Source organism: Salvelinus namaycush, chromosome 41 (genome assembly GCF_016432855.1).
Source record: "Salvelinus namaycush isolate Seneca chromosome 41, SaNama_1.0, whole genome shotgun sequence".
Taxonomy (NCBI): Eukaryota; Metazoa; Chordata; class Actinopteri; order Salmoniformes; family Salmonidae; genus Salvelinus; species Salvelinus namaycush.
The window spans coordinates 17,352,849-17,373,195 of NC_052347.1; the positions used below are offsets into that span (position 1 = coordinate 17,352,849).

A 20,347-nucleotide genomic window follows, 5' to 3' on the forward strand; every position below is an offset into this window, starting at 1 on the left:
GCTTTTCTAGTACCTGTCAGTGGCGCGTGTGTGGTAGATTGACACCTATGTAAACCATTCAGAATGTCGAATAGCTAGGAAGACATTTAGGGGCGTGAACATATTTCCTCTACTCGACATTTTGTTGTTGAGAAACTTCAGCGCGTTCAGAAGTCGGCTACATTGTCAAGGAGCGCTGACACCTGTAAAGTCACTGAGATAGAGGTAAGGTCAACTTTTTTTATTTAGATAGTGGCAAGATCTCAATGACAAATATATTAAATTCTAAACTTCTCAAGTGAAATTGCACCAAATGTTCTACTTCAAATTAAATTGTATATATTGTGCTATCCTCGTCATTGTTTTTAAATTGTTGTCATTGTCTTTTGTGATAACAATTAGAAATCATTTAATATGGACCTAGGTGGGTGGGTCCATCTTTTAAAATTCTAAATGCACATTATGACCACAAAGATTGAGTGTGTGCCAATATAAATATGAAAATAGCTTGGGGAATTTTGATATACTTTAGTAGGCTACAGCACTACCTCAGGAGATTGTCTGAAAGTTACTCTAGTTAAGAGGAAAGTGAGAGTTCTGTCTAGATTTAGTTCTGATGACTCCATTGTTGCGATTTTATGCATTTCTGTACAAAAGAGCTTTATATAATTTGTCAGTTATTGATTGTACAATAAATGTATATAATATACAGTTTGTGTTACAAGTTATTTCTGTCTCTCTCTTTCTCTCCAGATGCAGAGGTATCTGGTGCTCTGTATGGCCCTGCTGGCCCAGGTCTCTGCTGATGACTGCCCAGGTGGAGAGGCGTGTGAGGAGGGCAACACCTGCTGCAAGGTCCCCTCCGATGGTTATGAATGTTGCCCAATGTATCAGGTATGTATGGGGTGGTGCCTGCAGAGCTTAGCCCTTAGCTTTATTTGCAGCCTGAACCCGAGTTCCCTAACCCTTGTACACTGAATTATATCTATTAGAAGTGTACAAACCAAATAGGTAGACTATGGTGTCATTGTCTCTTACCCTGAAATAGATACCTCTTTAATTGCACCCTTGTGCTAGCATTCTCTCGTAGTATCTGTTTGGTCTGTAAGATGTGAGATTCTAACACACTTTGTTAATCAAACTACTCTTACCATTTATCTCAGGCTAAGTGCTGTGAGGATCATATCCACTGCTGCCCTGAGGGAACACTCTGCGTTGTGAATGAGTCCATGTGTGTGAATGGAACTGTCTCCCTACCATGGGTGGAGAGAGTCTCTGCTAAACAGTCCATATATCCTAAAGTAAGAATGTCAGTGAATCCAGGAAGAAAGTTTAGCTGACTATTGACAACGTTGAAATGCACTGTACACAAAGAACTGCTTACCCCTCTCTTAAAGCTTTATACAAACAAGAATTGGTTCTAACCAGTTCTCACAGCCTAAGATAGGCTCTAAAGATCTTTTCACTCCCCTAAATAGACAGAACTAGAATTCAGCCTGGTTATGCCTTTAGTGCCCCAGAGATAAGGAGGCAAAAACAAATCAATCCTGTGTGCGGTGTGTGAAGAGGGTACTGAAAATTAACAGTGAAAAGTACATACAGTACTATTCAACTCAAGCATTTACATAGCATTAGACTGTAACAAATCCATTTTTCTCCAACAACGTAATTAATCTAGATGAACGTAAGGAAATCAAAAATACTATGATCAGTCATGTTTTTTGTCATTGAAAAAGTCAAATGTATTTTTTTCTACCCTCTAGTCTTTCAGAATGATCAGTGCATATGCCGGGGATGAGGATGATAACATCTGCCCTGACAAGTCCCACTGCCCCGAAGAGTTCTCCTGTCTGAAGGCCACTACAGGCTATGGTTGCTGTCCTGTTGCTCATGTAATAACCTAACCACTGCTGCAATCTAGCCTTTTGCACCAGATTCATATTGTTATACTGTTCACATAAACATGCATTGGTGTCAATGGAAAAACTGGAGTTATGTGCACAGATATCAAGTTAGGATGCAGGCCTGAGTGAATAGTAAATTGATCTAATGTACACACAGGCTGTGCCTTGCTCTGATGGGAAACATTGCTGTCCTGAAGGCCACCAGTGCAGCACAGACTGCAGCTCCTGCATCAAACAGACAGGTTAGACTCTTGTGGAGTCACATGTTGCCATCTTATGCGTCTGTTGCAACATCATCACTAACCCCTCTGCCTACTAACCCCTCTGCCTTCTTCCACCCCGGCAGAGCCTGTTGTTGCAGTGATGTGCAGTGACAAGGAGTCTGAGTGCCCAGAGGGAACCACATGCTGTGAGACTCCAGATGGGAGTTGGGGGTGCTGCCCCATGCCCAAGGTACATGGAAGGAGGGGGCTAGGGGGTTACCATCATGGATTTGCCAGTCAGGAATAATATTGGTCCTTTGAATGTGTGACATGTACACTCTCCAGTGTCTGTAATCACTCCATGGAGAGATGTCTAATCAAGGATTTGCATGGCCTATGTGCTAACCCTTTGTTTATATATGGTCTTCTCATGAGGTGATTCTCTGTGTGTCTGTGTGTACTGACCAGGCTGTGTGCTGTGAGGATAAGATTCACTGTTGTCCTGAGGGCAGCACCTGTGACATCAAGCAATCCAAGTGTATATCCACTACCAACAAGGAAATGCCCATGTGGGCTAAGTTCCCTGCCCGCAAGAGGGCGGAGTGGGAAAACCAGAATGGTAGGTTTCACCCCCCCCCCCCAAAAAAGGCATATTTTCCTGGTCTATTTTTGTACCAATCACTGTCTGGATGTTAATGTGTATATGATTATTTTGCTGTACGTGCTTTCAGAAGTTGCCCAAGTGACAACACCTATTCCCGACACTACCACCTCAGCCAATAGTAGTCCTGCTTTTCTTTGGGAGGGTACTTCTCCACCCTTCATTAGGACAGGAGGTATGACATTACACTTCTTCTTAGAACAATACAATAGTGCTGTGGAATATTTTGTTAGCTCGTCCAGTTGTTGATCGCTAACACCTTGCTGTCTCTCCAGACGTTCCCTGTGATGAGTTAACGGCCTGTTCGGATGGAACCACATGTTGTAAAACACAGGAAGGAGGATGGGCATGCTGTCCTCTGCCACAGGTATACTATGTCTCATACTGTAGGGGCCCATTCATTCTCTTAGCTAATCCATTTCTTCAAGATAGATCAACCTGATTGCATGTCTTTTGCTTGTCCTGTGACAGCTTCCCCTTTTTGTTTGGGCTCTTCTCCCTTCCAGGCAGTTTGCTGCAGTGACTTGGTCCACTGCTGCCCACATGGTAAGAAGTGCAACCAGGCTGCCCAGACGTGTGACGACCCCTCAGGCTCCGCCTCTGAGCCCTGGCTGAAGAAGGTTCCTGCCGTGCCTCGGGAGGGTAAATTGCCAGGAGATGTTACCTGTGACCCCACCCATGTGTGTCCCGACAACACCACCTGCTGCAAGACAGCGTCAGGAGACTGGGCCTGCTGCCCCTTGCCTGAGGTAGGGACAGAGAGATGTGGCTACTACTGCTGTGGATAGGCAAATTAATGAATGGCCTCTTAACTTGACTGCTCTGCGATGCGGTGAGAGATTCTGTATGGCTAACAAAGAGGCACTTAGTTTTGGTCTTTACGACATCCCAGTATCACATCCTCATTCTTTACTCCTGTCAGCTTGCTGCTGCTTGTGATCTTAACCTTTCTTCTGCCTTGTTAAGGGGATTTTGAGCTTGAACCACATGTTGTTTTTATAGCATTGAAAAGTAGAACTGGGAAACTGGGTAATCTAGGGAGTCACAACTTTTCTCTAACTTGCATAATCTCTTCTGCTACCAGCAATACCTCTACATAATTCCTAGAAAGGCTTGTGACAGTCTTAAATGACAGAAAATGTTTGTTGTGTGTCTATCCCTTCCTCCCTCCAGGCTGTTTGCTGTGAGGACCACGAGCACTGCTGCCCCCATGGCACCACCTGTGACCTGGCTGGCCTCACCTGTGATGGTCCCTCAGGGTCGGAGCCCATGGTGGGGAAGGTGCCAGCTCTCACAACCCTGGCATCTGATCATGAAGAGGCAGCCACAGACCAGCAAGGGGTGCAGATGGATGACATGGAGCTGCCTACAGAAGATGACAAAGGTGATGAAGATGAGGAGGGGCCCAGGACACAGTATGACGCCCACACCACCTGCTGCTTTATTAAATATGTTGTTAGCTCGTCCAGTTGTGTTGATCGCTAACACCCTGCTGTCTCTCCAGACATTCCCTGTGATGAGTCAACGGCCTGTTCGGATGGAACCACATGTTGTAAAACACAGGAAGGAGGATGGGCATGCTGTCCTCTGCCACAGGTATGCTATGTCTCATACTGTAGGGGCCCATTCACTCTCTTAGCTAATCCATTTCTTCAAGATAGATCAACCTGATTGCATGTCTTTTGCTTGTCCTGTGACAGCTTCCCCTTTTTGTTTGGGCTCTTCTCTCTTCCAGGCAGTTTGCTGCAGTGACTTGGTCCACTGCTGCCCACATGGTAAGAAGTGCAACCAGGCTGCCCAGACGTGTGACGACCCCTCAGGCTCCCCCTCAGGCTCCCCCTCTGAGCCCTGGCTGAAGAAGGTTCCTGCCGTGCCTCGGGAGGGTAAATTGCCAGGAGATGTTACCTGTGACCCCACCCATGTGTGTCCCGACAACACCACCTGCTGCAAGACAGCGTCAGGAGACTGGGCATGCTGCCCCTTGCCTGAGGTAGGGACAAATAGATATGGCTACTGCTGCTGTGGATAGGCAAATTAATGAATGGCCTCTTAACTTGACTGCTCTGCGATGCAGTGAGAGATTCTGTATGGCTAACAAAGAGGCACTTAGTTTTGGTCTTTACGACATCCCAGTATCACATCCTCATTCTTTACTCCTGTCAGCTTGCTGCTGCTTGTGATCTTAACCTTTCTTCTTCCTTGTAAATGGGTTTTGGAGCTTGAACCACATGTTGTTTTATATCAAGGGGGGCTATGTTTCATTGAAAAGTGGAACTGGGAAACTGGGTAATATAGGGAGTCACAACTTTTCTCTAACCTTGCATAATCTCTTCTGCTACCAGCAATAGTTCTACATAATTTCTATAAAGGCTTGTTGTGTGTCCTTTCCCTTCCTTAAGGCTGTTTGCTGTGAGGACCACGAGCACTGTTGCCCCCATGGCAGCACCTGTGACCTGGCTACCCTCACCTGTGATGGCCCCTCAGGGCCAGAGCCGATGGTGGGGAAGGTGCCCACCCTCACAACCCAGGCACCTGATCATGAGGAGGCACCCGCAGACCACCAGGGGGTGCAGATGGATGACATGGAGCTGCCTACAGAGGATGATGAAAGTGACGAAGACGAGGAGTTGCACAGGACACAGTGTGACGCCCACACCAGCTGCCCAAAGGACGCCACCTGCTGCTTTATGAAATCCACCCAGAAATGGGGCTGCTGCCCACTGCTACAGGTGAGTGTTACAGTAATGGTTAGTGCTGAGCAATTGGTGCTTTTGAGGTCTGTTCGGTTTCGGTTCATTATTAAAAAAAATACGGATTTCGGTTTTGATTATTTGGGTTGAATGCTGTAACAGCACAGAATAAAACAATAAAAGTCCCATGGTGGAAGTGACTGCCCATTACTGCTTATCACATTGCTTTACTTTAATAAAATATTAGGTTTGTGTGTATTACATTTGTTTTAATTTATAACTTTATTTCATTCCAATTCATCATTTCATCTCTATAGAGCTGCTGCCTATGCCTTCTGACAAAATCACTATTTTGTAGTTCTTCAACATAAATAAGGCATACTTTTATGACTGCTGAATACCAACTAGCAATCACTTTGATCGTGTATTTTCAGGTAGAGATACCTCGCGAAGCAACAGCTGCTCCAAAGTCAGTACAGTATGAAGATAGGCAGAAACTGCTTCTCCAATAGAAATGTCCAATCATGCTTGTAGACGATGTCATGGCGACGTTGGCTAGCTAAGCTCATGCGTAGAAACGCCATTGGGTCTAACGGGCATCACGTGCCGAGCTGTGCATGTTCATGCCATCAAATCAAAGGCACTTCTTCAATATAGTAATTTTTGATCAAAATTCAAACGTGTAAGATTGTCACTTTCACGAGGTTGGTGTAATAACTTGTTCAACTACTTAAGACATTGGCTCGAATCTAGGTTGTACCTTTAGATTTGGAGAAAAAAAATGTAATTAGATTTAAAAATAAAAAATGTAAGGACACTTTTTTTACTTGTCCCATTGACTTCTCAAACCCCAGCCTGGTCTGCTTCTCAAGCGCTCTTTATATCCCTTCTGTAGCAGGCATAAAAGAAACACAGACGGGACAAGTCAATGCGCAATGGATTATAGTCATTGTAGTTAATTACAATGTTTTATGCGCTAAACTATGTAGAATATTGGCCTGTTGGAAACAACCCCCTACAACATCTCACAGTTCAGGCTGGATCTGATTTATCTCTAAAGAAACTGCAACGTGCGCATTGAGCTCATAAAAAAAAAACTGAACGAAATGGAATTAAAATAATTTAACTGACATCGGTCAATTAGTTGCTTGATAACCAAAATGTTGGTCAATCACTCAGCACTATTAATGGTGTTCCCAACTAGTGAGGAAGGATTTTAGGGAATGAAAGACCTTTCCCTCACTACTCGCTGTTCCCTCTTCCCCAGGCAGTGTGCTGTGCTGATGGAGAGCACTGCTGTCCCAAAGACTACATATGTGATATGCGCAAGACTTCCTGCTCTAAGGGTGGGGTGGTGATCCCATGGTACAACAAGCTGGCAGCTGAGCCAGATGACAGTGCCCTCACTGCCCCCCTCTCTGTGAAGTGTGACACCCAGAACAGATGCCCTGAAGGCTCCAGCTGCTGCCAACTTTCCACAGGACAGTGGGGCTGCTGCCCCCTGCGCAAGGTGTGTGTTTGTGTGAGCGAGGGTGTGTGTTGGTATGCACATGCGTATACAGAACCCTAGAAACAATTTTGCTCTGCTATCTCACATGGGAAACCTTTCATGTCTGTACCACATCTGGCCGTGATTGGGAGTCCCATAGGACAGCGCACAATTGGCCCAGCATTTGTCCAGGTTTGGCCAGGGTTGGCTGTCATTGTAAATAAGAATTTGTTCTTAACTGACTTGCCTAGTTAAATTAAATAAAAATAATTTCTCTGTCTTGTCACCCTGTATAGGCTGTGTGCTGTGCAGATGAGGAGCACTGCTGTCCACAGGGCTACAGCTGTAACATGGGCTCAGGGACTTGCCAGAAGCTAATGTTTCTTCAGTTCCAGACGGTACCCCTAACTCGGGTGTCTGCGCCTGAGCCCCCGACCCCACAAGATAAGGAAATCCACTGTGGGGGGCCGTTTGTCTGCAATAATGAGGAGACATGCTGCAAGGTCTCCGCCACTACATGGGCCTGCTGTCCCGTTCCAAATGTATGATATACTCCTCTGCCCTCTCACCAGACACCACAAACACTTCTAGAAATGAAAATGTCATACTAATGTTAGTGAAGTTCAAGACTAAGGCATCTACTCTCCTTCTATTGAATAGTCAAATTCCTATATGGTTTCTCTCATTGCTTCCTCGATCTCTTTTTTTTTACTCTCCCTTCCACCTTATCCCTGTCTTCCTCCACCTGTCCTCCTAGGCGGTGTGCTGCAGTGACATGAAGCACTGCTGTACTACAGGCTACACCTGTGGTGAGGGAGGGTCCTGCACCCAGTCCACTGGCTTCAAATGGGACCACTGGCAGGTGTTCTTCTCCAACAAGAAGAGAGCCCTGCGTGTGTGACAACATTGGGCTAGACCTATCACTCCAACCGTTGGAGTGATAGGCCAACACTCCACCACCAGACGCATTGCACTAATGAAGGGACGCAGGAACTTAATATCACTGTTACAGTATATCAAATTGTGTTTTTTACAGAGGAAAAATAGTGTGTGTATTTATAGGAAAGGGGAGTGAAAATAAGTAACATTTTGTGCCATTGGTAGGTGCTTGGAATGTTACTACATTTACTTCAAGAGATACCCATGCTTGCTCATGAACAGAAACTATCAAGGATTTGAAATCACTCCAAAAATAAGATACCAATGTTGAACAATCTTTTAGGGTTGTGGCTCAGGGAAGGATTGGAATGTGATATAAAACTAGTTGTAAGCTACTATCAAGATTGACACAGAGGAGCATATAAATGACAAGAACTTAGTACTGTTTTACAATGTTTGATGTTACCTTTTATACAGGAAGAGTGTTTTGTTTTTTAGTTGACCATATGAAGTGCATTGTGCCTCATAGTTTCAGGTATACCTTTGAAATGCCTTTTACATTAGTCTGTCATTGTAAATAAGAATTTGTTCTTAACTCACTTGCCTAGCTAAATAAAGGTTAAATAAAATAAATATGACACCCTGTGGCTGAACTGATACTGTCTACTTGGGAAAACTTGAAATATATATTTTTTTACCTTTAAAAACAAATTCTTATTTTCAATGACAACCTAGGAACAGTGGGTTTACGGCCTTGCCCAGGGACAAGAGGTTTTAACCTTGTCAACTCGGGGATTCGAGCTTGCAACCTTTCGGTTACTAGTCCAACGCTCTAACCACTAGGCTACCTGCCGCCCAACATGCACTCCAACGCTCTAACCACTAGGCTACCTGCCGCCCCATATGCCCTCCGTCTAGTCCAACGCTCTAACCACTAGGCTACCTGCCGCCCCATATGCCCTCCGTCTTGTTGCTACCACGTTTTAAGTAAGAGATGGATTATCTCACTTCCTTGTGTTTTAGAAATTATGCCATTTTAAATAGTCCGTAATGATTCAGGTTGTTGCTACCAAAGGGAATTAATTTGCTGTAAAATGTGAATAAAAAAATAAGTCATTGCCAAATCAATTGTACACTATGCATGTGTTGGTTTGTGATCAGTGTTCACTCAAATCTGTGCCCAGTATGTAACTATAGTAGGCCTTGCAAGTAAAAAGGTAAAAACTCAAGAGGTGATAAAGGTGAGTACCGAGTGGACTACATTTGGAGAAAAACCACATTCAACGTCTGATACTAATTACCAATCACTGGAAAGTTTTCTGTGGGTTTTATGGCGGACTACACCCAAAAAGGTGTATTGGCGCCACCAACTGGACGGTTGGAAACCAATAAAATATAATTAATAAATCCATACGTAATAATGATACTAACTTAATCCACCCTAATAAAAAAAATAGTATATAGACAAAACAAACTCCCACTTCTATTTTAGATCCCCATATCTCCCTTAGGCTCTAGGACCTGAGAGGGTGGTACGGCTTGGGGCAATATTCCATAACTCCTTTGCTGTGAAATCTTTCTGCCCCAGGAACCGCTCCACCGCAATCACTATGATTTCTATCTTCCTGAACCTTCTCCCCACCTTGGCAGTGTCAATAATTACCATAGCTATAAATGCCACAAAGTCCACCTTCTTAACCTTTAAAACGTCAGGGTCCTGCTGGTGAAAGGCAACCCCTGCAGGCTAGGCCTATCCACTACCTTGGACTCTTCTGGAGCACCATTCAAACATTTTCATAGCTGCTGCATATGAAATACTCTGTGCAACCCTGACTAAGCCACCTCATTCTCTTTCACCCTTGTGGGGCATTCGGAAGACGTGGCTTCATTGTTCCCACCGCAATTGCAACATGTCACATATTCATCACTTTTATAAACATATGGTCCCTTCCACTTGGACATCTTGGCTTCTCCCTTCTGCAAACACTTGCTACATGACCAAAAGCTTCACAATGATCACACTGTATTGATCTTGGTATAAATGCTCTGACTCTGTAGTTAATATACCCTAACTGCACTTGAGTAGGGAGACTCCACATCAAAAAAACAAAATAACAAATAGACTTCATTTTTTCACCATTCATCACATGATTCATCCAACGTGCTTCAATTACTCCAGGAGTATTTTCCATCTCTTCAAAATCAACTTCCCACGAGACGCCTGCGGCGGCCTGATATAACCCCCTTGAGGGGTGCCCTGTTCCGAAGAGACACACATGACACTTTAAACTTTTTTATTTTATTTCACCTTTATTTAACCAGGTAGGCTAGTTGAGAACAAGTTCTCATTTACAACTGCGACCTGGCCAAGATAAAGCAAAGCAGTTCGACACATACAAGTTAGAGTTACACATGGAATAAACAAACATACAGTCAATAATACAGTAGAAAAAGTATATATTCAGTGTGTGCAATTGAGGTAAAATAAGTGAGGTAAGGCAATAAATAGGCCATGGTGGCGAAGTAATTACAATATACCAATTAAACACTGGAGTGACTGATGTGCAGAAGATGAATGTGCAAGTAGAGATACTGGGGTGCAAAGGAGCAAGATAAATAAATAAATACAGTATGGGGATGAGGTAGTTGGATGGGCTAGCAATTTAGAAAATCGATTAATTAAGGTAAGTTCCTTCTGATCCGCAGAATCAAAACAAGCCCGCCTCTCGTGATCCTCACAACCTTCACTTTACCCAGTGCTCTCTCCACCAGTTTGGATAACTCAAATGGTTTCTTCAAGATTGGTACTCTGCTCAACCACCGGATTAAACACCAAAAAACCTTACTCCTACTATTCTCGTCACTGTGCCCCACTGGGAAGTTATGCTATGGATAGGTTAAAATGGCATATTGCTGTTTCTTGCAGGGAGTTCATATGCACACCAGATCAGTGCTTTTACGATGACGTGGCACTGTTTATGACGTGTTGGAAACCCGCCTCTCCATTTGACGTAAGAATCTATCAAGATGGCGATGCACCTGCTTCATCGGTGGTAATTATTTTAATTTCTAAAACGGTGTACATAAACGATAAAACAAAGCGTCGTTTCCAGTTGACAATAACTTTAATATCGGAGGACAACGTTGTCTTTATTACCTTTCAAACATGTCGACAGAGGAACTGTCAACCTCGGACAGCGAAGCTGCCTTTGCTGGGGCTGGCGAGCGATGGGCGCCCGTCGGCGCTGTAGCCAGTCCGGAGGATGAGAGCGGGAAGGGAAACGCGGTCGAGCCGAGGAGGAAAGGCTCAGCTGTGTCTGGTGAGACGGAGATGACCGCAAGATTGAGGAAACTGGAGGACGAACAGGGCCTGCTGAATTCCTCGCTCCTCGCTTTGACATCTCATTTTGCACAAGTGCAGTTCCGCTTGAAGCAGATAGTTCACGCTCCGAATGATGAGAAGGAGAGGATGCTGGTAGAACTCGAGGAGTTTGCTTTCAAAGGCTGTCCTCACGTTGTGGGATGCAGGCCACAAGATACCCAACAGCTCGAAAACGCGGTAAGTAGTCCATCTAGCCCACGGCTGGTCAGACTTGATAGATCTAAGAATGTAAACAATGGTTCCTCTTCAGTAAGTGGAAAAATGATGTCAACACAAACACTCAATTGCTTGAGGTTGTGTGATTATGTAAGCTATCCATTATGTGTAGAAAAATAGGTTATGTTAGTCCCCCACAAAACAGACCACAGACAGACACCAATTTAGGCCTACACCAATGTCAGTACAGTGTTCCACCAGTAATACCTGGTGAGGGATGGGGGTGAGTGGTGGTCACATTAGTTGCTGCCCTTACGTAGGCTGGTCATCATTCAGTGTCAGTCGGACAGCTGTAAGGATGACCACTGGACACATATAGACTCAGACACACCCTGGGATGCAACACTCGGAAACCTGCGCGTGTGCGCACACACACACACACACACACACACACACACACACACACAGGCAGTAGCAGCCACCGTCTTGTCAAACATCTCACAGGAATTGAAATTATCCGGGCGACTACCTGGCTTTTGATTAAGGCTTTGGTTTGCATCAAAACACCAAGGCTGTGCTCTCTGTTCTGTTCCCTGAGATCTGTTATCTCCAGAAGAAGATAGAAAATGGTGGTATCTCATCAGCACAATAAGTGACTCACAGGCTCAGTTAACATCTTCCAGAAGATCATTATCTCTGTAAATAATAGCTTCTGTATGCACAACTAAACCAAACCCCATTGTTTACTCCATGCAGCTCTCCATTTACCTTCGAGATAATGCCCGCTTATGTAATACTGTCTTTGATTAAAGGTTTTCTTTTTCTGATTTCCTCTGTGTCTACATGCTTTACTTGTAGGAGGACCTGGTGAGTATGGCTACAGCTCTCTGTTCCTCTCCAGCATCTGTTTCGTCTGTCTGTCTTTAGTAAACATGCATGATGAATAAGGGCTGTGCATAGACCCTCCCCATCACTCCCTGTCCCCTTTGTACACCCCAGTCCTCCACTGACAGTGTATTCTGTGTTCTCTCTTCTCCACACAGAGTGAGAGGGAGAAGAGAGAGCGTCTGGAGGTCCAGAGGGAGAAGCAGAAGGAGCTCATCGTCCAGCTGAAGACCCAGTTGGATGACCTGGAGCGCTATGCCTACCAGGAGGGCAGCTACGACTCCCTGCCCCAGTCTGTGGTCATGGAGAGACAGAAGGTAGGGCTCCGTTCATGTACCAGAAGTCTCCTAAAAGTCTATTCGATACAATGTTGTTTCCTTCCCATGTGTAATGTCCTGGTAATACTCATGACGGTTCCACTCTTCCACTGCCAGGTAATCATTGACGAGTTGATCAAGAAGCTGGATGTGAACTTCAACGAGGACATAGGGAACCTGACGCCTGAGGAGCTAAGACAGAGAGTGGACGCTGCCATCGCTCAAATAGTCAACCCAGCCAGGGTCAAGGAGCAGCTGGTGGACCAGCTCAAGACCCAGATCAGGGACCTAGAGATGTTCATCAACTTCATCCAGGGTAGGTGGCAGTGGGCCTGGGATGCCATGTTGGCTGTGGTTAGGTGTCTTGGAAGCTCACTAATACACACTTTGTTACCGAAATATTCCACCAATATTCTGACTTACTACTGTATTTTCCCTTTACCCAACAGATGAGGTAGGGAACCCTCTTCTGTCTGATGGTGAACCCAGCCAGCAGCCGAGGACAGCAGGGCCCAACACCAGAGCCCCTGGAGGGAGGAAGAAAAGTCAGTTATCACCCAGCATTATTATCATAGGCTCTACAACATCACTCACAATACATCTGTTCTAACGATTCTCTTCTCCTGCCCATAGTGGACCCAGAGCAGGCCCAGAAGATGAGGCAGACAGGCTTGCAGCTGATCCAGCGGGCCCTGGCTGTGCTGCAGATCTTTGCAGTGAGCCAGTTTGGCTGTGCGGCTGGCCACGTTCCCCAGAGCATGTGGTCGCAGGGGGAAGGGGGCCAGGACTACGGCCCTCTGCTGCAGCGTCTGGAGGGGGCTGTAGACCGGGTTCGAGTGCAGGCCTCGTGCAGACAGCCCTCAGTAGATCACGTGGTCAGCTACAACAGCAGCTTGGCCCTGGGGTCCCGTGATGAGCTCACTGCCTCAGTGAGGAAGGAGCTGGCCATGGCTCTGAGAGACCTGCTAGCCCACGGTCTCTACTCCCCTTCCCAGGGCATGAGCCTGGTGCTGGCCCCTATCTCCTGCCTGCTGCCCTACAGACCTGGCCCAACAACCATCCACCCCTGGGAGCTCTTTGTCAAGTACTACCACTCCAAAAATGGCAAGGCCTTCGTGGAGTCGCCAGCCCGCCAACTCTCGCAGTCCTTCAGCCTACCTGTTGCGGGCAATCCGGTCACTGTCACACCCAAGCAGTCTCTGCTCTGGGCCATTCACTCAGTGTTGCTGGAGCACGATCGCTACAAGCGAGGAGCAGACTCAGAGTTCAAGGCTCTGGTATGCATGGCTCTGAACGAGCAGAGGCTAGTGTCATGGCTTAACCTGCTGTGCAAGTCAGGGGCCTTGGTGCACCCGCACTACCAACACTGGAGCTACATGGCCCAGACAGGCTTCGAGGGAGCCCTGCGCATCCTGGGACGTATCAGCCACCTCAAGTTTAACCTGCCGGTGGACCTGGCTGTGAGGCAGCTCAAGAACATCAAGGATGCCTTCTGAGAACTGTCGAGAGACACCCAAAACCATGCTTTCAGCTCACATGGTTACCAGGCCTGATTTTAAGGGTAAAAAATAATACAATCAACTGGCCTTTGCGGACCGGAATGCATGGTTTGGGTCTCAAGTGCTGAAATTATAATTGGCATAAAATATTTGTGCTAATGTTGCTTTATCTGTTTTACTTTAAATGTATCTTGGGTCATTGGGTCAAAACATTTGTTAGCATCCTGTCTAAAAACATGGCATGAATTCCGTGCAAAGCTGTTCAACAAAAATCAAGTGTGCAATGTTGAGATGCATTATATAGCAAATCTGATTTTTATATAGCAAATCTGTAACTAACATTTAATTTATCAATGCCCCCCCATAACCACTCAAAGGGAGCATATCAAGATCTTAATGACTTGTTACATTGCATTATATGGAGCTTGTTGCCTCCCCTTAGGAAACGCTTACTTTATGTGATGTTGTTTGACTTGTCCCTATGGAGATGAAATACAGTAGCTCAGACCTATGCAGATAATATCGTGAGGTTGGCCTTTTACAGTAATTCACTACTGTATAATGATTACCTATAGAATGGGTGATCATCAATGTGACCAAATGTATAGTCATTCCCTCCCCATACTCTGTAGTATGGGCAAAAACAGACCAGTATCCTGCACTGTCACTAAACTGTACATTTTGTGTTCTCTACGGAAGAGAATAATATGGGTTACTACAGTTCACATTCACAGAGCATTGCTCTCTGTCTGTGGTTACTCATAGCTCCCCTGTTGTGTTCACAGAAGACGCGCACTATTCAATGCACTCAGGTCAAATGAACATGGCAACAGTGTATGCTCTCACCAATGAATGTACAAGAGAGGTCAAAATTCTAAAGATGTCACAAGTGTCCTGAAAATCAAAATGATCACTCATGCAGCATGTAGTGTCTCTCTGTTGAGAAATAAGCAGAACCTGCCTAACGTGTCTTAAAGAAGGTGGATAACGTAGAGACCCTGTATTAACTGCTGCTTCTTTACTGGTCCAAATGGAAGTGATTCAAAAAATTTATAAATGAACATATATGATTTAACTATTTAGCTTATATGTAATTATATATTTCATCGTCCAATATTTAAGATGGTTGTGGGATGTGATCGTTTTCTCTGTTTCTATTCATTTTTTGAATGGTGAATGAAAACCACTTGAAGTGAAATCTTCCTATTACATGTGAATCACATGGGGTGTATCCTGAAAAGCTGAATGTACAAACCATAGATACTGTTCATTTCCACATGAGTGAAAACTGTTATCATCCCTGGTATGGCTTTTCTAACCCTCCTCATATTAAGGTATAACCTACTTTGTTACTGGTTAAGTGCTACTCCCAGACTTTCTGTTCTATTCTCTTATGGTCTATGGTATTGAGATCTATTTCTATTTTGTTGTATAGTAAATTGCAAATGCCTCAGCCGGACCACTACCAGACTATGCTTGGATCTGGTCTGTGCTTTACTGGTGTGCATCTCCATGTAGTGTATGGGAGGACAGGTTGTCCTACATCGAAAGGGATACTTTGGTTTGCATACTTGAGGTGTTAATGTGAATATCAATACCCCCTTCATTTAGCCTGCATTGTTACTTTTCACTTTTCAAATGCACTGTGCTCTTGTCAAAACTACTGTTAACACAAACATAGATGCACACATCACGATACTACTACTAAGGAATGTACATTTCTGTATGAAAAATGAGACTTAGTTACTGTCTCTGATTTGTTTTTGTTTTCTGTGCATACCCTACTGGTCAGATTGAGAAAAAGTTATACAGCTGTTTATTGTTTTTGTTCAATAACTATGAATGTGAGCAAATAAACTATTTCAAAAACTTATTTCAGCTCATGCACAATTTCTATCCATTAATTGCTTTCAACACTTGTTGTCAATGCACATTAATAAGTCATATAAAATACAGGGCTAATAATGATGCCTGACACTTTTGTCTTTAGTCAAGTTGCAGGCCTTCACTTTGCATAGCAGCATAAGAGAACACTGGCAACTGTGCCAACAACTGAATAGGACACCTTGATTGCCACATGTCACAGAGGAACTCAATATAGGGCTGACTCTAGGTTCCCTTTTATAAGCTTGACATAAATGGCTCCTGAGTGGCGCAGTGGTCTAAGGCACTACATCTCAGCGCTAGAGGCATCACTGTAGACCCTGGTTCGATCCTGGGCTATATCACAGCCGGCTGTGATTGGGAGTCCCACAATTGGCCCAGGGTCGTCCGGGTTAGGATAGGCCGGCATTGTAAATAAGAATTTGTCCTTAACTGACTTGCTTTTTAAAATTATTTTTATTATGGTGTTCCAAAATAAAGGAACTGTTCCAGGACCAGTTCTGAGCAGTGTTCCGCTCGGCGGAAATGACGCATCGTTGATTTGATGTGAAAGGTCACGAAAATCTTCTAAACTTCCTTTCCTGCTAGCGGTGGCCACAGAATAGCACCAGTGAGTGAATTTCTCAACGCAATAATCTTCAACCATCTTGATAAATCCTGACGTTTACATACTTCTTAATTGTTTTTTACCCTAAAGTATACGTTTAAGATCCGGGTTTGGGGATAATTTCCCTTAATTTGACATTTATATTGGAAAAAGGTGTACTTTTATATAGTGTCCGCTATCCATATAGCTAGCATTTCAACATGGCAGCTTGCTTGATGTGGTTCATGTCGATTCAAAACCAACCACTTCGGTTATGTAATTTATATAATCGGATAGCCACAATGTGCTCGGTTAATGGCGTCCGATTGCCTATTTAAATGTAATTGCATGAATGTATACAACATCTCACCTGAATGGTAACCTGAATAGGTAAATAACAGTGATGGCTGTCTAGATGGGCTGGACAATAGAACGAGTCAAAATGTACTCACGGCTGAAAAACAGCAAAAGAACGTTGGTTAAGACATGTAATTTAACTTTTCATAAAATACAGTTTTTCGTTGCATGACTTTGCTAATTTACGTCGTTGTTGCTCCTGCAATCGCGTTCAGTCATTGGTCATCTGACGTCCAAGCTGATGTAGCTAGTTTAGCTAATAGCATACCGGTATTCCGTAGATAACAAAGATACTACTGATATCTAAAAGCAGTGAATATTGTCCCACATTGACCATTCCATGGCGTCTTGTCTTAGTAATAATGCTTTTCTTTTGTAACTCACTTCTCTTGTCACCCAGAGATGGGCAAGTTCATGAAACCTGGGAAGGTGGTGATGGTCCTTGCTGGGCGCTACGCTGGTCGTAAAGCTGTTATAGTCAAGGTAAGTTTGATCCTGAGCTATTGCTAAATGTGCATATTTCACTCCCAGTTTGATTAGTTACTGTTTGCTTGGATAATCCTCTTGCAATGTGGTTCATAAACACTGATAACTGAACAGCTAACTATATATTGATTCTCTTCCTCCAGAACATTGATGATGGCACCTCAGACCGCCCTTATAGCCACGCACTGGTCTCGGGCATTGACCGCTACCCCCGCAAAGTGACCACAACCATGGGCAAGAAGAAGGTTGCCAAGAGGTCCAAGATCAAGGCCTTCGTAAAGGTGTACAACTACAATCACCTCATGCCCACCAGGTCAGTGCCAGGTGGACATGGGAGTAATGGTTGTTTAGGTGGCTACCTGCTGACATGTGAGACTAAACTGTAGGTGACTAGCAGTATTGCATCCATGCAATATGTCTACATTTTTATGGAATTCTAGCAGTGGCCAAACTGACAGGGATCTATTAAGTAGGGTGCAATGTCAAGGAATGTATAGATGGTGTACAGAGTGGACCCTATTCTGTTGGATGTGGTGAACTACCCTTTCACACTCCTAAGCCATGTTGTACTGAGCTGGCCTGGTTATGTATCCATATCCACCATAGTTGCAGTAGCTGTGCTGGAAAGAGCAATCTGAGCCAGCAAAGTACAGTTTGAGTCAGCACGCTAGTGAAGTCTGGCTTCTCAACACATTTCATCTATGCATGCATTAGTAAACTTAATAGATGGCTTGGTTTGATTTTCATTCTTGATTCTTGGAATGTTCAGAGTAGTTGATGGAGAAGTTTTATCCACTTGTGCTTGTGTCCTTTATAGGAATTTGACGTAGGTGTCTTACTAAGTCTCTTGCTGTGTTTTCCCTGTGCTCAGATACTCCGTCGACATTCCTCTGGACAAAACCGTCGTCAACAAGGATGTCTTCAGAGACCCTGCCCTGAAACGCAAAGCCAGACGCGAGGCCAAGATGAAGTTTGAGGAGAGGTGAGTCTTTTCCCATACCAGGAACCAGGACTTGTGAGAAATGCACAGGTTCTTTGTCCTGATAATATCTGACACAAGTAGCGTAACTACTATAGGATAATAAAATAGCTCCATTGTAAACCTTTTCTAAAATGTTTTTTTTTCTATCCACAGGTACAAGACAGGCAAGAACAAATGGTTCTTCCAGAAGCTTAGATTCTAGGCGTCATTGGTTTCACTAATAAATGTATAAAAAAAATTGACTGGTGTTTTCATTTGTGGTTTTATTGACAAGTGTATGATGTGTTGGAGATTAAGCAATACAGCTGATTTATTGCTTCATAAAAAGCAGTAGAAAGGTGTTTACAAAAGCTGCTTGTTAATGATAATGTCATGAATTAACTTATTGGCCCAACCAGACTTGTGTTAACATGGCATTGACAAGTAAAAACAAGTGGAAATTTGTTGGAAATGCAGTGAAGTACACGCTTGTCCTTTTACATTTTGCTCATATCCATTTCCACACTATCATATTGGTCTAATGGTATCAGTATGGCACTGTGGTCACCAAGCTACTGAATGCATGTTTTCCAGCCACTAGCACACCTGAGAAATCTATTCAAGGTAATTTTATATAACACTCAGCAACAACAAAAAAATCCCTTTTTCAGGACCCTGTCTTTCAAAGATCATTTGTAAAAATCCAAATAACTTCACAGATCATTGTAAAGGGTTTAAACACTTTCCCATGCTTGTTCAATGAACCATAAACAATGAACATGCACCTGTGGAACGGTCTTTAGGACACTAAGATCACAGTTATGAAAACGTAACACAGTAAAGAGGCCTTTCTACTGACTGAAAAACACAAAGAAAGATGGCCAGGGTCCCTGCTCATCTGTGTGGCTGTGCCTTAGGCATGCTGCAGATGTGGCCAGGGAAATAAATTGCACTGTCCGTATTGTGAGATGCCTAAAACAGCGCTACAGGGAGACGGGACGGACAGCTGATCGTCCTCGCAGTGACAGACCGCGTAACAACACCTGCACAGGATCGGTACATCCGAACATCACACCTGCGGGACAGGTACAGGATGTCAAAAACTGCCCGAGTTACACCAGGAATGCACAATCTCTCCCATCAGTGCTCAGACTGTCCGCAATAAGCTGTGAGAGGCTGGACTGAGGGCTTGTAGGCCTGTTGTAAGGCAGGTCCTCACCAGACATCACCGGCAACAACGTCGCCTATGGGTGCAAACCCACCGTCGCTGGACCAGACAGGACTGGCAAAAAGTGCTCTACACTGACGAGTCACGGTTTTGTGTGATGGTCGGATTCGCGTTTATCGTCGAAGGAATGAGCGTTACACCGGGGCCTGTACTCTGGAGTTGGATCGAGGTGGAGGGTCCGTCATGGTCTGGGGCGGTGTGTCACAGCATCATCGGACTGAGCTTGTCATTGCAGGCAATCTCAACGCTGTGCGTTACAGGGAAGACATCCTCCTCCCTCATGTGGTACCCTTCCTGCAGGCTCATTCTGACATGAACCTCCAGCATGACAATGCCACCAGCCATAATGCTCGTTCTCTGAGTGATTTCCTGCAGGACAGGAATGTCAATGTTCTGCCATGGCCAGCGAAGAGCCCAGATCTCAATCCCATTGAGCACGTCTGGGACCTGTTGGATCGGAGGGTGAGGGCCAGGGCCATTCCCCCCAGAAATGTCCTGGAACTTGCAGGTGCCTTGGCGGAAGAGTGGGGTAACATCTCACAGCAAGAACTGGCAAATCTGGTGCAGTCCATGAGGAGGAGATGCACTGCAGTACTTAATGCAGCTGGTGGCCACACCAGATACTGACTGTTACTTTTGATTTGACCCCCCCTTGTTCAGGGACACATTATTCCATTTATGTTAGTCACATGTGTGGAACTTGTTCAGTTTATGTCTCAGTTGTTGAATCTTGTTATATTCATACACATATTTACACATGTTAGGTTTGCTGAAAATAAACGCAGTTGACAGTGAGAGGAC

At 44.6% G+C, this 20,347-nt stretch overlaps 3 protein-coding genes across 4 annotated transcripts; all 3 read left to right on the forward strand.

The window, feature by feature from the left end:
• The first annotated feature begins 63 nt into the window (after positions 1-63).
• LOC120034398 (progranulin-like) lies at positions 64-8,933 on the forward strand. Of its 2 annotated transcripts, none has more exons than XM_038980935.1 (17): positions 64-204; positions 733-873; positions 1,143-1,280; positions 1,743-1,871; positions 2,041-2,125; positions 2,230-2,336; positions 2,555-2,705; positions 2,821-2,922; positions 3,023-3,114; positions 3,254-3,496; positions 3,921-4,131; positions 4,252-4,343; positions 4,483-4,737; positions 5,147-5,476; positions 6,705-6,947; positions 7,223-7,468; positions 7,684-8,933. In XM_038980935.1, the coding sequence occupies exons 2-17, from the start codon at positions 733-735 to the stop codon at positions 7,825-7,827; spliced, it is 2,709 nt and encodes a 902-aa protein (XP_038836863.1). In that variant the 5' UTR covers positions 64-204; the 3' UTR covers positions 7,828-8,933. The 2 variants fall into 2 exon arrangements, with proteins under 2 accessions (XP_038836863.1, XP_038836862.1); XM_038980934.1 differs by having other exon boundaries at positions 65-204; positions 2,818-2,922.
• Positions 8,934-10,827: 1,894 nt separating this feature from the next.
• Positions 10,828-15,917, forward strand: LOC120034103 (RUN domain-containing protein 1-like). Its single transcript, XM_038980539.1, has 5 exons — positions 10,828-11,364; positions 12,387-12,545; positions 12,663-12,861; positions 12,995-13,090; positions 13,179-15,917. The coding sequence occupies exons 1-5, from the start codon at positions 10,972-10,974 to the stop codon at positions 14,039-14,041; spliced, it is 1,710 nt and encodes a 569-aa protein (XP_038836467.1). The 5' UTR covers positions 10,828-10,971; the 3' UTR covers positions 14,042-15,917.
• A 546-nt stretch (positions 15,918-16,463) lies between these two features.
• On the forward strand, positions 16,464-18,579 carry LOC120034104 (60S ribosomal protein L27-like). The gene is made up of 5 exons (XM_038980540.1): positions 16,464-16,538; positions 17,272-17,354; positions 17,501-17,670; positions 18,229-18,339; positions 18,493-18,579. The coding sequence occupies exons 2-5, from the start codon at positions 17,274-17,276 to the stop codon at positions 18,539-18,541; spliced, it is 411 nt and encodes a 136-aa protein (XP_038836468.1). The 5' UTR covers positions 16,464-16,538; positions 17,272-17,273; the 3' UTR covers positions 18,542-18,579.
• The last annotated feature ends 1,768 nt before the right edge of the window (positions 18,580-20,347 follow it).